The sequence below is a fragment of the Ostrea edulis genome, chromosome 9 (genome assembly GCF_947568905.1).
Source record: "Ostrea edulis chromosome 9, xbOstEdul1.1, whole genome shotgun sequence".
NCBI lineage: Eukaryota > Metazoa > Mollusca > Bivalvia > Ostreida > Ostreidae > Ostrea > Ostrea edulis.
Genome location: NC_079172.1, coordinates 44011268 through 44028201, shown reverse-complemented (window position 1 = coordinate 44028201; position 16934 = coordinate 44011268). Strand labels below are relative to the sequence as shown.

At 35.5% G+C, this 16934-nt stretch overlaps 1 protein-coding gene across 1 annotated transcript; it reads right to left on the bottom strand.

Moving 5' to 3' along the window:
- Positions 1-3826: 3826 nt before the first annotated feature.
- On the bottom strand, positions 3827-14818 carry LOC125658909 (uncharacterized). The gene is made up of 11 exons (XM_048890360.2): positions 14737-14818; positions 14630-14659; positions 14322-14404; positions 11169-11240; positions 10715-10838; positions 10293-10387; positions 10013-10081; positions 9764-9920; positions 8011-8412; positions 6822-7217; positions 3827-4286 (listed from the first exon to the last, which is right to left on the bottom strand). Exons 1-11 carry the CDS (start codon positions 14765-14767, stop codon positions 3913-3915), a joined length of 1833 nt encoding a protein of 610 aa, XP_048746317.2. The 5' UTR covers positions 14768-14818; the 3' UTR covers positions 3827-3912.
- Positions 14819-16934: the final 2116 nt, after the last annotated feature.

Genomic DNA, 16934 nt, shown 5'->3' with positions numbered 1-16934 from the left:
CATCTTATCCGCCATATTTCTCTCAGGTAGCCTAATTTACTCTACCCGTATATACCCCAAATGTGATTGTCACACCTGAGTGATTTTTCTAGGTGGACTCGACCAGTGCACATCTCCGATAGTAATATATAGGGAATGAGAAACAAATAAAATAACATTTTAAAACATCATGCTTTGCTCAAAATTACAAAATATTGATTGTATACCAATGCAACATTCTGGAAGTTTAGATAAGTTAGACAAAAATACAAAAAAAAAAAAAAAAATTCTTGCATACTTGCAAGTGCATGCAAATATTTGCATTTTCTAATAAAATAAATGCGGATAAATCATTTGCCAATTACATACTGATAGAATGGAATAGGCAAAGAGCATAAAATATATTATTTATATCAATTCTTGCAAAATAAAGGTGCATGCCATATGCATAATATGCAATGCACAAGGTATAATCGCCAAAACAAGTATCAAATACGGGCGTCTATTCAACAGGTATCGGAGATGTGCACTTACCGAAAATATTAGATTCTCTTTATTCTGATAAATTCACGAAACAAAATGATAAACTCCATTTGTATCTCGTTAGAACTTTACAACACGTTGTCATTCCATTATACAGACTCCAACACACTTCACCCGTGCCAAATAGGGTGTCTTCAATCAGGGGAGATGTCAGAGTCGAACATTTTTCCTGTATTGAATGCTTGTCTGGTCGAGGTTTTGCAGTTTATAGAAATCGGGAATCTAATATCTGGTTGGATATATTGCGTGCACAATTCAAAATTTCTTGATGATCATATACAAACTTGGATATACAAATAAGGGAATAATGATCGAAAATATACATCTGTGTGCAAATGCGTGTATTACATTTGCAATCCATAATAAACAGTTCATTACACAAAGACAGATATGAAAGGAAATTTATAAACGAAATATAGTTTTGTTGTCTCTTTTGGAACCACATAATTATTTACGGTCTCTGCATGTCCATATTCAGAGAGAGAGAGAGAGAGAGAGAGAGAGAGAATACTGACTTTGTATGTTAGAATAATGGGAAAAAAGTAAATTGTCAAAAAAAGTGGGAAAAGCAGACCAGCCTTCCTGCCCACCCCAACCCCCTGTTTTCGTGCCTGAAACAACATATCAATTCGTGTTGAATGAGAGGTGCATATCTACATTTCATTAAATTCCAAAGGAGCTCGAATTTATGTGCTCCCCTATTAATTATTTTGTATGCAAGATTCGTTCCCGAATTTAGAATCATGCTTTCAGTCAGAGCAGAAATGAATTCATTTTGAAGTACATCTAGTTTGAATGCAAATGTGGGGTTCCTTCTTTTAATTTCATCTGACTCATTAGAAACCCCTCTCCCAAACTATGCAGTTTTGTTTTTATTGATATCTAAATCGGTATAAATGAATCCGGATATAAATTATATAATTTTTTTTCGTGATCATATAGATATTGATACTGAAAATGAAAAAAGAAAATGTTTATACTCTTGCCTTTTGCATATCCTACTAATGCATTACAGTATATTGACATTGTATCATATCAAATAAAACCTCAACACGAATTTTACTGATTTATGCATACTAACATCTTATCTAATACATTTGAATTTGAAATTTCTACGTACAGCGGTATGACCATTGCGCCAGTTCTACGAAATGAAAATATTTATGAATAAATTACACTCAAGCCTCAAAGTAATCATTATGGCATGTTACGGAAACGTTAAAACACACAAATGCTATAGTCCTGCAATGCATGCATGCGATTTTTCTGAATACATGTATTTATGTACATACTGTATTCATGAATGAAGTTCCTACGCTTGAAAATATCTTGGTCTTTATGCATTTTGTTTTGTGATTTTGGTTTACCATTCCTTACACTGTGTAAATGAAGGAAAACTTGATAAAGGGTGCAATTCTACATGCACCATACAATTAGTATACATGCATGTGTTTCAAAGCAAAATGTACATGTAATAACCTGACATGTATCGTCATTTTTCATGGGGGGGGGGGGGGTACAACAGGGGGGAAAATGGAAAATTGGATTCTTCAAACTCTTTTGCCATTCAAAATAATAATTAAAAAAGATGAACGAAAACAGCAATAAAATAAAACAAAACACCCAAACAAACCAAGATGTTTTGTCCGATGTTCAAAGTCCTAATGTGGGGGTGAAGGGTTAAAGAGTCTTTTACTTTGACTACCTCAATAATTTCCCCCTACACTTCATTTTCTTCAATCGTTGGGGTCGGATGCAGTGGTTAGAGTCCTCTACTATGAGTGCCTCATATCTTCATTTTCTTAATTGGTGGTGGTGTGTGTCTTCTACTATTATATCAGAACTTTCAAGCTGGGGTAAGTGGGGGAGGGGTTGTCACTCAATGTATCTTTTATTTGCATTACAAACTAACAAAAAATGGATATTGTTATTAAAGGTGGGTGACAGACACTCTTGTCCACTCCGCTTGATGTTTGATAACGACGCATAATATGATAAACTCGATTATTACATTTTGCATTACTACAATTTGCGTCAAGTTCGACGCAGAATGTAATAACGCAAAATGGCATAGACATATAAGATCTATTGAGCGCCAAATTAGCATAAAATGAAGTAATTGAAAATAACATTATTTAAAAATATGTTTAATTTTTAATTATTGCGTGCTTTAAATGAATCAAATAAATCTGTATTATCAATTAATGAGAGCAGTATTGAGTTACTAGTACTGTTCTCTTTTTATTGAATTAACGATATCATTTGTCTTAATAAGAGCACGATTATTACAAGATCATCGGTTCTCTCTCTCTCTCTCTCTCTCTCTCTCTCTCTCTCTCTCATCCCACACACTCGTACAGTGTTGTATATGCAAATTTATGTACCTAAATGATTTCCGAATTTATTCTGCAATACTCTGACCAGTAAATCATATGGTATAAGGATTCATGCACAATGCAGGGTAAATATTATACTCTGATACTTCCCCTGATTGAAGATAGCTGATCGGCACGGGCTAAGTGTGTCGCAGTCTGTACAATGGACAATGTTGTTTACTGTTGGAATGCAAATGGAGTTTATCGTTTTGTTTCATGGATTATGCAAATAAAGGGAGTTTTACTACTACTTAGAGTATTTTCGACAAGTGTACACATACACCTGCGGTCCTTTACAGATATTACGAGTAGGCCCAGGTAAATAGTCGTCCGCATTCGATGCGTTTTCATGGCGAGCATACATGCCATTTTTATAAGTACAGTAGTATTTATGTCTTTGACTTTTACTTGAAGTAATTGTGAATGGTATAGATTGTATACTCTTTGCTTATTCCATTTTATTATTAGATAAAAGATGAAATATTTGTCCGCATTTTTGTATAGTTTTGACATATTTACTGCAAATGTACGCACGTTCACGTAAAGAAAAGGCATTCTATATATATATTTATCCAAATATATATATTTAGAATGATTTACTACTGTACGATATGTTTATTATAATTTTGAGCACTGCGTGGTGTTCCAAAACGTGATTTCATTTCTTCTTGATGTCCTATAAATTAGTATCGGAGATGTACGTGTTACCTGTCGAAGCTACCCGCACAGGTAAATCGAAGACACTGATGTGAAGTGAAGCGTAGCAAAGCTCGTCCCCTCATATACCATGCGAACCCTGATACATATAACAATAGAAATTCCAACTAATATGGCGGATTAGCAGAGAAATATGGCGGACATATAGAATTATACTATATTTATTAATTCATGTCAGCTTTAAGTAGAGGACAGAGAGAGAAAACAAGAAATATGATTTTGATCAACATTTTGTTTCTTTTAATATAAGGTTAAGAAGTATAAATATGATCAACATTTTGTTTCTTTTAATGTACGTTTAAAACAATTTGTATCCGGATATTATTGTCTGATCTCCGTCCGCTGAGGTTGACTGTATGACCTTCACAACGTCACTTGACCTTAGTCGCAGAACGGCCACATTGGAACCACTATCATAATCCGATGATGCACCGTCTGACACTGTGTAACCATACTCCACCCCATTGACCACTAATGTAGATTTCAGATATCTATTATTTGCTTCCATGTTCCAGAATATCATGTAGACGCCGTTTTGGGGAGCAGTGAATCCCGTAGATCTATAAAACGATTGTGTCGTATCAAGAAGTTCAGAATTGAATAGCACTGCGCTGTGTGATGACGGTGATGATGACGTCAGTTGTTCCAGAAAGGCTGGGGTATTTACGCTTGCTGGAGTGACAAAGTAAAAAGTAATAATACAATACCTATAGATAGCTTTCCTTAATTCAAGTTTGATTTTCTTTACAAAGGTCTACTGTATAGTGGTGAGTCTTTTTAATTTGTTTTACGTGCTTTCGAGAATTCATATCGAGACTAATCAGCTGTACGTGAAGCGCCACAAATTCAGACCTATGCATGGCGCTCAGGGTCATGATACCGAGAGCTCTTAATCTTATCAACGCCTACTGCAATACGGGACCTCAGCTTACGAGACCCACAACTCTCGCCTCACCTCGGAATGCTGAGCGATTGAAGAAGTTGTAAAGTTTTACATTATAGGTTCTAAGCGGCCATGACATAATCAAGGATCGAACCCAAGGGTATCAGGATAACTCGCCCCCAAGACAACTCGCCCCATCTTTGGTACAACTCGCCCCCTTTGAGGACAACTCGTCCTTTCTCAGGACAACTCGCCCCCTCTCTTGACACAACTCGCCCCCTCATACCATACATGTTTACAATTATTATTTTTGGTCTAAACCCAAGAGAGCGAAAATAGATTAAATTGTAGACAAAAAGACATGTATACCGGTATATAAACATCAAACAAGATGAAAGATCCAATTATAACAAGCCGTGAAAATCCCGTGTTTGGGTCCAATAAATTCATCATCACTTTTATGTCTATTTGTATTTTTATATGTGTGCACGTTCATGTGAGTGTTCTCTAGTGTACATGTTATTTATTTGCGATTTATGTGTGTGCCTTATATTCCCATTTCACAGTTGACCTTAGTGTAGAGAGGGCTAAAATAGGCTATGCCTGCTGCTCAATTCCATTCACTTTGTGAGTAAAATATATTTTAAATCACTTTCATGTAAAATATATACTTATAGCAGACACAGCCTAGGTTTTGGTAGGGATTTACCCGGATTGTATTAGCTTGGCTCTTATTTATCAATAATCTGTTTCTATGGCTTTAAATCCAATTGTTTGATTTCCTCCAAGCTGTTGTATATTTACTTCAAATGTTAAAATTTCTTAAATGGAAATTTTATTATTTTTCAACAAGAATTTTTTGAGAAAGGTATTGAAAGATAATTACATATATATTCACGCTTCACTTCACAAGTTACACTTACATAGTATATACTGAGGACTGTTCGATGTGTAATGTGTATTGTACCACGGCGCGATAACGCTTTGCACGATTTCGTGGATGATGATATTCTTGAATAGCTCTATTCAATACCTTTCCAACGGTATAAACACGAGTCTTCAGCTCCACATAGTTTTAAACTTAGTCATTTCAATAGAGCCAGTCCTTGACCACTGTTGTAAAAATGGTTGGGAAACGGGATGAGAATATTGAAGAAATTAGAGCTTATATAAAAGTTCGCACAAAACTCGGTCATTCGGTAATGCAGATTTTTACTGAATTGGGAGAAGTGTATGGGTCTGATAAGGTATCTTATGAGACAGTTCGTAGGTGGAGAAAGAAATTTCTGACTGGCACAGAGTCCGTCAAAGATGCGGCAAAATCTGGCCGACCTGTGACTGTACCAGGCAAGGCAAATGTTTCAAAAGTCAGGGAAATAATTGAAAGTGATGGCAGATACACGATTCGTGATATTGCCAAAGCTGTCGGCATATTGCTATCGCAGGTGCATTTCACTTTGAAGCGTATTTTGAAAGTACAAAAGATTTCTGCCAGATGGATACCGCATATATTGAAGATAACCAAAAACGGGTACGAGTACAAACCGCTAAGCAATTGCTCAAAATGTTTCCCAATTTCAATCAAAGACAATTTGCAAACATTGTTACTGATGACGAAACATGAGTTCACTATTTCGAACCAGTAAGAAATATTGGAAACAAAATATGGTTAACTAAACACGGTAGAAGTCCCGACAAGCCCATGACTCGGCAATCAGTCAGTGTCTCATAATTCTACCCAAATCAGCGTACCGTGACGCATTTCAGAAATGGATTCAGAGACTGAAATTATGTAAATCAAACTGCGGAGAATACTTTGAAGGGATGTAATGTTCATTTCACTATTTGAATCGAATGCTTTTGAGATATAGTACAATACACATTACATATCGAACAGTCCTCGTACATAACGTATTGACCCCTCCCCCTTCCAAAAGAAAAACGTCAAAATTTTCTTAATATTGGAGACATCTATTTCTTTTAATCAATTACGTCTCAAGAGTGGGGGCGAGTTGTCCCAAAGAAGGGGAGAGTTGTCTTGTGGACGAGTTGTCCAGCATTCTATGGGTAGCGAAGTGGCTATATGTGAGAGGGTATTGTTTCTCGTCCACTCGGACACGTGGGTTTCCTCCCACATCAATAACCCATTCGCACTAATGTCCAAGCTGATGAAAAACATCAACATACATGGAAGGTTTAGAAATTCTTTGCTAATCGTTGTAAAATAGATAAAGTCCAAACTACAGTTTGAAGAAAACAAAGATGAGTATTTATATTTACGGCATCAAATTTAGCCCGTAGAAAACTGTAATCAACATACTTACTACCAGGCTCTATAAGCCATCCAGAGTAAGTCGATCGTATCGGTTCCAGCTGAGCATCACTATCCCCAGCGTATAGATATATAGCATCCCCAGTACTTAACTGAAATAGCTGTACAGTTGCTGAAGAGTCCAGATATTCACCATTTGAGGAATCCGGCCACACACCCAGATTGTTAACTGTAGACCTGTCCTTGTAAAAGTAAACCATGTAGTCTTTGTTCTTAGCCTCTACAGTGAACGCCAAAGCGTAAAGACCAGATTCTGGACACACAAAAGTTCCATTTCCGGAAAAGTACGAGTGTCCATTGTTAGTGTCAACTTCCTCGAAAATAAAGCCATGCCGATTACTAGAAGGCTTCGAAAGAGCAGTTTTAGCTTTTGCATGGAAAGAAATATCTGGAAAGAAATGTAAATGAATTTGAAGAAAATAGCAAGCGCTCTTTACTATAGATGTATATGAGCGCCAACTTCTTTTTGAATTAATACAATCCGCTCTAAAACATTCCAAATAAACTAGAGTTACTGCACTCTAGCTGCAAAGAAAGATGGCAGATCATATATCGTTTGGAAAGCTCTATTCAGCATCAAATTATTCTTGTAATATTTCTCTCGTCATTATTCATTATTTGGAACATTTCAATAACATTGATCGATGCAGTTGGGTGAATGTTGAAATCATTAATATAACTGTGGTTTTTCTCGCATTCAGATTAGCGCTTCTAAGCTTGAACAGAAAATGAATAAATCATCAACATAAAACAGCTACGGTAAGATTTACCTATACGATGAAGGAGTGGTTGATCAGTGAGTATTTCAGGTAATTTTGTAACAAATATTTTTGCTCAAAATGACAAATTTTCCAACATAAAATTTTGAAAAGATCGGATAATTAACAGGAGAGATAAAAATCTTGGAAATCAATCGAATAATTGAATTACATAAAAACATGCATAAAAGATTATTGAGATTGTTAATATATAGATAACACGAAAGTATTCCAAAAAGATGTAAATCTGAAATAGCTGTATTATAGTTGCTGAAAGATGTAAGTCTGCGGCCTACTTTGTGATTTTGAATCAACATGAATTCCGATGCCCTACAGAAAGGCCATCTTCAAAATGTTGATTGTCGCTGACAATATTTTCCCCCCGCTCAACCACATTTTCGACAAACACTTTGGGATAATTACTTTGATTAAGCCGCCATCCAGAAAATGTAGAGTATTGCCCTTCAATCGTCCCATTGGAAACCCGGACTCTCACTTCGTCTCCCACCTGAAGCTTAGTGACTACCAAACCTGTCGCTGAGTCTGTGTTTTTTGAACTTCCGAGTGAGTCGGAGTGAATTGTGCCCTTGACATTGCTGTTAACAATCAGGTCTGCGTTTGCCTGCCTTCCGCCATGTGTCCCTACAGTCCAGGAGAACACATAAGGACCACTGTACTTGCAGGTGAATATACCCGTTCTGCCATTGTAAGACGATCCTTCATTAGTCGTGACGTTATTAAAGATAACGTTATTTTGCGACAGGGAGGATGTCAGCTGAGCATAGAATGCGTAATTCCCGGGTGTTTCCAAGGTAGTTGGTTTCACTTTAATGGAAAAAAAATCCCATAATTTTAAAACTTTCAAAACTTGCTTTTTTTCATTCTGTCTCACATATCAAATGTAATTTCATTACCCATAGCAAGATCCTGTCTGATCATATCTTGACTACATGACAACTTTAGCCATGAGAAATAAGATCCCAGGACCAAGGGCGGATATAGAATTATTGCTAGGGGTGGAGTAAAAATTTAACTGAAGTCTAAAAAGATCAACCAAGCGCTTACACCTAACAATGCGTGGATAGCTGCTGTTTATATGAATTCCAACATCTCATTGTACATTACGGGGTCACATTTTGGAAAAATTTACATGTTTTTGGAGGTTTCTAGAAAATGGTTAGAATTGTGGTTTGAAGTATACGTAGATCAATATTCAACATGCAATGATACGTTTAATGCATTCTTCGGTAAATATTTTCAATATGTTAAGAACAGATATCGGTAAAATAATTATTTTTCACTTAAATGACAAATCTCTAAGTTGTATCATTTGAATTTGTTTAATCAGCTTAATGCGTAAAATTGCATGTATATACATGTGGATACATATGATCTTAGATCGAAGTGCACCCGCGGTACCCGTCAAAATGCGCGGATCCCAAATTTTGTACATCGAAATATTTTATAGGTCTAATTGTCACCAAGACAATATTAGTTATGTCTGTTTATATAGAACTCACTTCTAAAAAGTCCATGTTTTCCTCTTGTTTATTCTAGATATATGTCAGCATCGTTCCACAAGATATATATAAACACATTGGCTCCCCCATAAAACATTTTTCTAGAAACCGAAAGCGAGAAGGAAAACTACTACTATGGGGGCAGTTCTTCTCTTTTCCTCCCAGGGGGTAAATTTACTATAAAGGCAATTGTCCGAGGAGAAAATCTACTACAAGGAAAAGCTGCTATACAGTACCGCAAGGAAATCGCAGTTTATCTGAAATTGTATATAGCATTATCTTACCTGTCAGTGCCGGTGTAGCATTATTTTACTTGTCGGTGCCGGTGTAGCATTATCTTATCTGTCAGTGCCGGTGTTGTGTAGCATTATTTTACCTGTCCGTGCCGGTGTAGCATTATCTTACTTGTCCGTGCCGGTGTAGCATTGTGTTACCTGTCAGTGCCGGTGTAGCATTAATTTGCCTGTCAGTGCCGGTGTATCATTATCTTACCTGTCAATGCCGGTGTTGTGTAGCATTATCTTACCTGTCAATGCCGGTGTTGTGTAGCATTATCTTACCTGTCAGTGCCGGTGTATCATTATCTTACCTGTCCGTGACAGGGTTGTATAGCATGATCTTACCTGTCAGTACCGGTATTGTGTGGCATTATTTACCTGTCAGTGCCGGTGCTCCTGTGTTGATAACAGTTCCAGAGGTAAAATTAGCGTTGCAATCATTGTTACATAGATCTCCATGGCAACATCCAGAGCAGGGGGTGTATGACCTTTTCTTTCCAACGATAATCGGCGCTGATATATGGTTGTTGCACGCCTTATAAATTATGAACGGGAAGATATGGAATTATTATAATTCAAAACACTACATGTACGTATATTAGTCTGGCATTCTTCTGAAATACGTACGTGTATGTCTTCACAATGGCTGGTGAAGTAACGCTGCCCAAATAGTGGTTTCTCCCCTAGGAAGCACAACTGAAGAACATGGCACACATTTATCTCCCAGGAAAATGAATGTGTATGCATTTTGTGTGTTAAATTTGAATGATTGATTGAATATTGTTTAATTGAATGAAGGTATACTACAAAGGGTAATATGACAATATGATATAGATTCGGGAAATGGGTTACATGTACAATAAAAGTTTGGCTAATCTGGTCCTCCTGTGATAACTGGTTCTCATACCTCATTGGTTCTACACACAGTCATGTGGTGACAATCTGTTGGATTTAGTGTGTGACCACAGTTGAAACAAATTGGTCCACGGGAGGTCGGGAAAGCTGTCCAAAATCAACAGAGGTTTCAAATTTCAATAAAAGTTTTTAATTATGTCCATGCGCACTTACATGAACCTTTAGTCGATTATTGCCTTACTGGTGTAATTTGTATTCAAATTATTTTCGGATTTTTTTCCCCGATCATGCTAACAGAATTAAAATGGATCATACTTTCCGAATAATGTTTAGATTCTTACGGTTAAACTCAGTTTCATATTATTTCCCAACTTTTAATCTATAACAAATCATTAGAAATTAAAACTTGGTGACACTATAATTTTTATTCAAATTCGAAACTTCGCGCCAAAATGACCGTGTGAAACAACTCACCTGGTGATCCACACCCATCCACGTTACACAGATCGCCATAGCAACAATCGTTACATACCACAGATCCATGGATGCTACGCCTATTTGAGTGGAGCACTGTTTTGTTTGGTGTTTTAGAACACGACTATATGAATATAGAGTATATATTCTAAAGACTTTTCTGAAGAAATTAGTTTGCCAATTTATATGAACAGTGTGTTGTCTTATTGAAATTGATTTTTGTTAAATCGGGTATTAATTATAAAACCATAAAACCCAAAAACCATAAACTGAGAATAGACTTAAGTCAAAATTTTGATATGAATTGATTGCAGGTTTATCAAAACTTCAAATGCAAACATATACTGAAAATCTTATTTGTTTATGAAAATTGTTTCAACTGAATTTGAAATTTAGACTTAAAAATGTTCTCACTTTATGGTCTTGAGGCCTGATCTCTTTAATTATCACTTACCGTTTGGGGGAGACAACCCACCCAGAAAGTGACGTCACCATTATCTTTTCGATACCTTTGCACACTGCACACCTATAGTAAATCAATAGGAAAGGTAAAAGATATGGAAAGTCATAGAGGACCCCACAAGTCACGGTGTACAATACGTATATATTTCATTGTTTTAAATCATGGCCATTCCGTGTCCCAATCATGGTCATTCACCGATTGTTAACTTTGGGCATGTCAACATTCAATCATGATCATCTATGTTTTAATCTTAACATTTGGCCATACCATGTTTTAACCTTGGAAGCCTTAAAATTATCCCAAGTTTGACTTTGTCATATAAAAACTGCATCTGAAATTTTGTAAACATATATTAGATTTAAAGTTATCTACACCCAATTTTATGGTGTATGGTGAACTAGGTAGATATCTTATTTTGATTAATATCGAAATAAGAATGATTAGCTTCTGGTGTAAGTTAGTTGCAACACAAGGTGATAAATTGTCATCAAATCTGTTTAGTGTTTTAAGAAACTATGATAACCCATGGTGCAATTTCATCAAATCTATACTAAATGAATGTGGTCTTCCTCATATTTGGTAAACTATGAATCCAGTGAATTTACCCTGAATTAAGAACATATTTTTCAACACATTATTCGATCAGTTTAAGCAGTCGATGTATAGTGATATGTTTAACTCTTCCAAAGGCTTGAATTATAGAATATTTAAGACGTTCTTTTGCCTAGAGAGGTATTTATTATCCTTGAAAATAATTGAAACTTTTTTGTAGATTCAGAACTTGTAATGCTAAACTAACAATTGAAATTAGAAGATGGTATAATATACCAGGAGAAAATAGGATCTGTAACTTATGTTTGAAAAATGATATTGGCGATGAGTACCATTATTTTTTCAATTGTAATGATCCATCTATACTGTAATCAAGATTACTCTATGTACCAAAGTACTTTTATTTACACCCAAATGTGTATAAGTTTTGAGAACTTTTTAACACAACAAATAAAATTAAATTGATGAAACTATGTAAATTCATAACAACTATTATTAAGAGAGTTAGCTCTCCTGATCTAATAGCTCATTATCAGATACTGTGCTTGATTTTTCTCACGTATGCATGTATTTAACTATATTAGTGTAATGTATCTCTACACTGTACATTTTGTCAGTTTATGAGAATAAACCATTGTCATATAACACGTTTACGGCTTGGACGTTGCATTATTTGATGTTGTTGTCCCATAATTGTACACCAACTAAAGATAGTATGTTGGTTACAGATTTAAACTTGGCTGACCCAAATTTTAATCCTAGTGTCCAATTTCATCGTCGTTTCACAACAATTGTCGCCAAGATTTTTCTAAATAACATATCACGGATATTTTCTGCGTTTGGGAAGTTTTGCGATATGATTTGTAAATGGTAGCAATTTATATTCTGTGTTTCTAATTTCTGCGGTTGCATTAAACCTATATGCGTGTATATATATTTTGCGATTGTAATTTTTTTTCCTCTCCGCAAAATTCCACAAAAATGGACAACCACAGAAAATACACGTTATACGGTAGTCAATTTTTCTTTTCTTTTCATAACACAGGCCGCTTCCCTTCCCCTATACAACAATATACATGTAGTCCATGTAGTTAAGAATCATGCAAAATTTGGTACACAGGAGATTTCAGATTTCTATAAAATTTAGTCACAAATCATGATCTATGAAGATACATGTATGCAAAGTACTTTTAGTTAAACTATGTCAGAATTTTGTCTACAAGTTGTATTCGTAAATATAGCTGCACATCCTCTACTTGAGTCAAGTTATGTTGTGTATGCTCTCCATTACATTTAGCACTGTGATTACCAAAGAACTATGTAAAGGCAAATACTAGTATACTTCACTGAAAAGGAATTTTAACTCAGTTTTCAGAAGCTGAAGCAAATTCATTTACTGGTTCCAAATGACTTCAATTCTTGGATATCCATTTCCTATGCATTACTACTTCAGCTGAAAATGGCCGATAATCTTTAAAAAATACACTTTTATAAAATCCAGGTGACCGAGTAAGGTGGAACCAAGTGGACTCAGTTATAACCTAGATGAGTCCCAAAAAGAGGGTTTGAATGAAAAACTGTAAATTGTGGTATCTTACCACTACCTGTACAGGTGTACAAGGACAATGGAAAAGAACCTGTTCAAATTCTACCTGTCAATTTACATGTACCTGTTTAATCATATGGAAATGGAAAACGTAGGAATTATCTAATCAAATGTAAGGCTTACCAGTATCTAAACCACACTGAAAACTATTATCCTTAAACCATACTTGAATATGTGGTATTGTTATATCCAATCAAATTGGCAATATTTTTTGGCACGTTGTGTTTTACATAAAAACATTACATACAAGGTTTGTAATGAGGAGAAATCTTTTGATTTACTACAGCATGTCATAACTGAAAAGTGAGTAAAATCGTCCGTATGAAAATTTCAAGGTTACTCCGCCTTACCAAGTTCGATGAATCAGACATAGAGATACCCAGGCCTGTCGATTTTCAATTCATGGTTTCTCTGAACTGATTACTGGGGAAAACAGCAAAGTGAGGGCAAGTTTTGGAGTAAATTACTTAAATACATCACTTTCAAAAGATTAATTAATTTTTTGAAAGACTCTCGGTTTTTGTTTTGAGCTGCAACATATTTTTCATATTGTATGATTCTTACACTCAATTGTCTTTGAATTATCTTCGACGTAAATATTACGATTAATAAACAGTTTCGATGTGTTTTTCTCCCTCTTTTATAGACAAAAACTTCTCTTCCACAATTTTATGTTAAAATATATCGTTTCTGGCTTATTTGATATCATTCCTCATCTTGTCGCTGACACATTGTGAAAAGTCATATCGTACATACTCGATAGAATCGATGAGAAAACTGCTAGTATTAAAGTTGAATCGGAATTTTATTTTTGAAACTTCTTGTTTTCTTTTCCACAAAACCCCAATAAAGAACGGTTTTAACCCCCACCCCACCCCTCCACAGCAGCGGGACTATCATTACAACTACATATCTAATATCCTAATTAATAGAGAAAACCTAATAAGCACATGGTTCAACAATTTAATTTGTTTTAGTTTACTCACGTCTCCAGCTGAGCAGTATTCAATTCTCTCGCAGAAACGAGGCTCTAAGACGTCATCACAGCGTAAACACCTTAAACCGAGGCCTGAATAGACATATATCATTCAAAAGTATTTCAAATGATACTCTTGAAATAATTCACTGAGATTATTGAAATATATGAAAGTTTAGAATCACTATAAAATAAAACTACACCTTCTATTTTCTGAACTTGTAGGGAAACCACTATTTCATATCTAACAAGCAGCTAGGCGTTCAAATAACTTATCTAATGTAAAATCCCTCCTCCAAAATGAATTGGAATACATACCTTCTACAGTTATCCAAACCGACGTTAACCCTGAAATTAAGTTAAAAAAATGTAATGTTTTAGAGAGTGAGAAATGGAGAAAGAGGAGTACAATAGAGAGACCATACCGAACAGAAAAACACGAATGGCAAATACCATGACAACTAAGATTTCACAATTGCCTCTATATGAAATATACTTGACGTAGTCTTATTCCATAGATAAGGCTTTATATAATATGGCTTATCAAATATGGAGAAACCAGGTTATTTCGTACCATCTTTTTATGTATGATATTGCATGAGCGGTAACTCTGTATAATTTCATTGGGTTAGGTTTCCAAAAGTAATAAGAATCTTCATTTTTCACATTTTTTAATACAAAAATTGTTAAAAACAATGATACTTAAAAATCGGTCCATTAGATATAAAAACACTACATGTATTCCCAGATGTTAAGAGTTAAACACATATCTAGATCAAAGAGCTCGTATACCAAAACAGTTCCTGCAGTTCCCATCTCCAGAAATCCAAAAACGATCCGAGTCCTGACCACGTGACTGTCTTGTTAGCATACCGCCCGCTATTTCTCCACCAATTCTTGCAATATCTAACACCCCTATAATGTTTTACACATGATTTAGAATAATGAATTTAGCACATAATTCCTATATACATGTACGTGAAAGATGAACTCGATGTTGAAACTTACCGACGTTATTGTTTTCTTTCTGACTACGTGTGAAGGTGTGTGCAATGCATATCACACAAATCAAGATAAACGATGATGTCCGAGAGTTAAATTAGTAAAGAATGAACCTTCATCTCCATCTGGGATGAAATTAAATATTTGACGTTGCATTATATAACGCCATTATTGATACATGAAAGGTGAAGATAAAGAACAGTGATCAATCTCATAACAATATTAACCATTTTAGTTTGGAAACAAATAAAACCTTTATCATTAATACGGGTGTATCGTTAACAAGCAAGGACCTAGAAGAAGGGGACAGCCGGGGCACGTATATACCTACAGATACAGACAACCGAGCTATCCTAGAATTCATACCTAGTTACTAGTATACAACAAACATATCTACTGTGCAAATCCCGAACAGCCGCTAACCGAAAGATATGCAGTCACACCTCGCGATACTGAATTTAAGTATGAAATTATTCTTAGTATGTCTACGTTCAAAATTTCTTAAAGAATTGAGCAAAAGAAGTGAAAACAGAACCAAATATCCTAATTAATAATCATTCTTTCATAACTCACCCAAAACTCAAAGAAACTATGTCATATTGCACACTAAAAGAAAAACACAGATTCAAATCTTAAATATTTTATTAATATGAAGCAGAACGACAAACGTAATCATCAAATATGAGGAAATGACTATTCACCAATCCAGTTTTACTACTAAATGAAAGCTCATATCAGTACCACTAAACATCTCCAGTGGATCAATACGGCCGGTGAGTTGATGGGAGCACAGTGTTTAGTAGTAATCTCACCGGACGTAGTTTCTGTACCAAAGCTTTTGATAATTTAACTTGTAAATCTTCTAATGTTATCTACGCTATTGAGTGTAACCTATTTGGCTTAATTTATGTAGGAGGAACCAAAAGTTCACTTCATAAAAGAATATCGGGGCACAGATTTCAAATAATGATGGTAACTCAACTTCTTTACAAGCACTTTAATTCACCAGACCACTCCATCTTGTCCATGAAGGTAAGGTTTGGGGGGGGGGGGGGGGGGGGGGGGGGGGGAATCACCATCACACTAACAATCCAACATTAAGAAGATTACTGAATCAGGACCCTAGGTACTGCATTTCCATATGGATGCAATGATAATGTATATGGTGTGGTAAATTTGACTAGTCCACATGGAAATAACGTGAATGTGATGGGACTCTTTCCTAATACTCAAAGACGGAAACGCAGCCATGGACATCGTTCATACAAAAGATCAAGTATAAATGATGTCACGTTTGATTTACCTTTTTTACCTTACGTCAACAGACAATTAGGTCCACATCATATTCGTACAAAACTTTACTCCGTTCCATTGAGAGTTTTACATACTTTATATGAAGGAGCCACAGCTAGTCTACACTTGGATTTTTCAACACCTGAATATAGACTGAACTCTATGATTATGGATGTTGCCAATCACAGGCTAGATTTATTCCTTCCAAATCATGGCGCTAGTTCCTTAAAGCTGTATGGTCCGAATTGCAACATTTTTTTTCCATCTCGTAAAAACTCTATTAAATCATCGCACGTATGTAGTTATGAGGCTGTACAACATATCATAA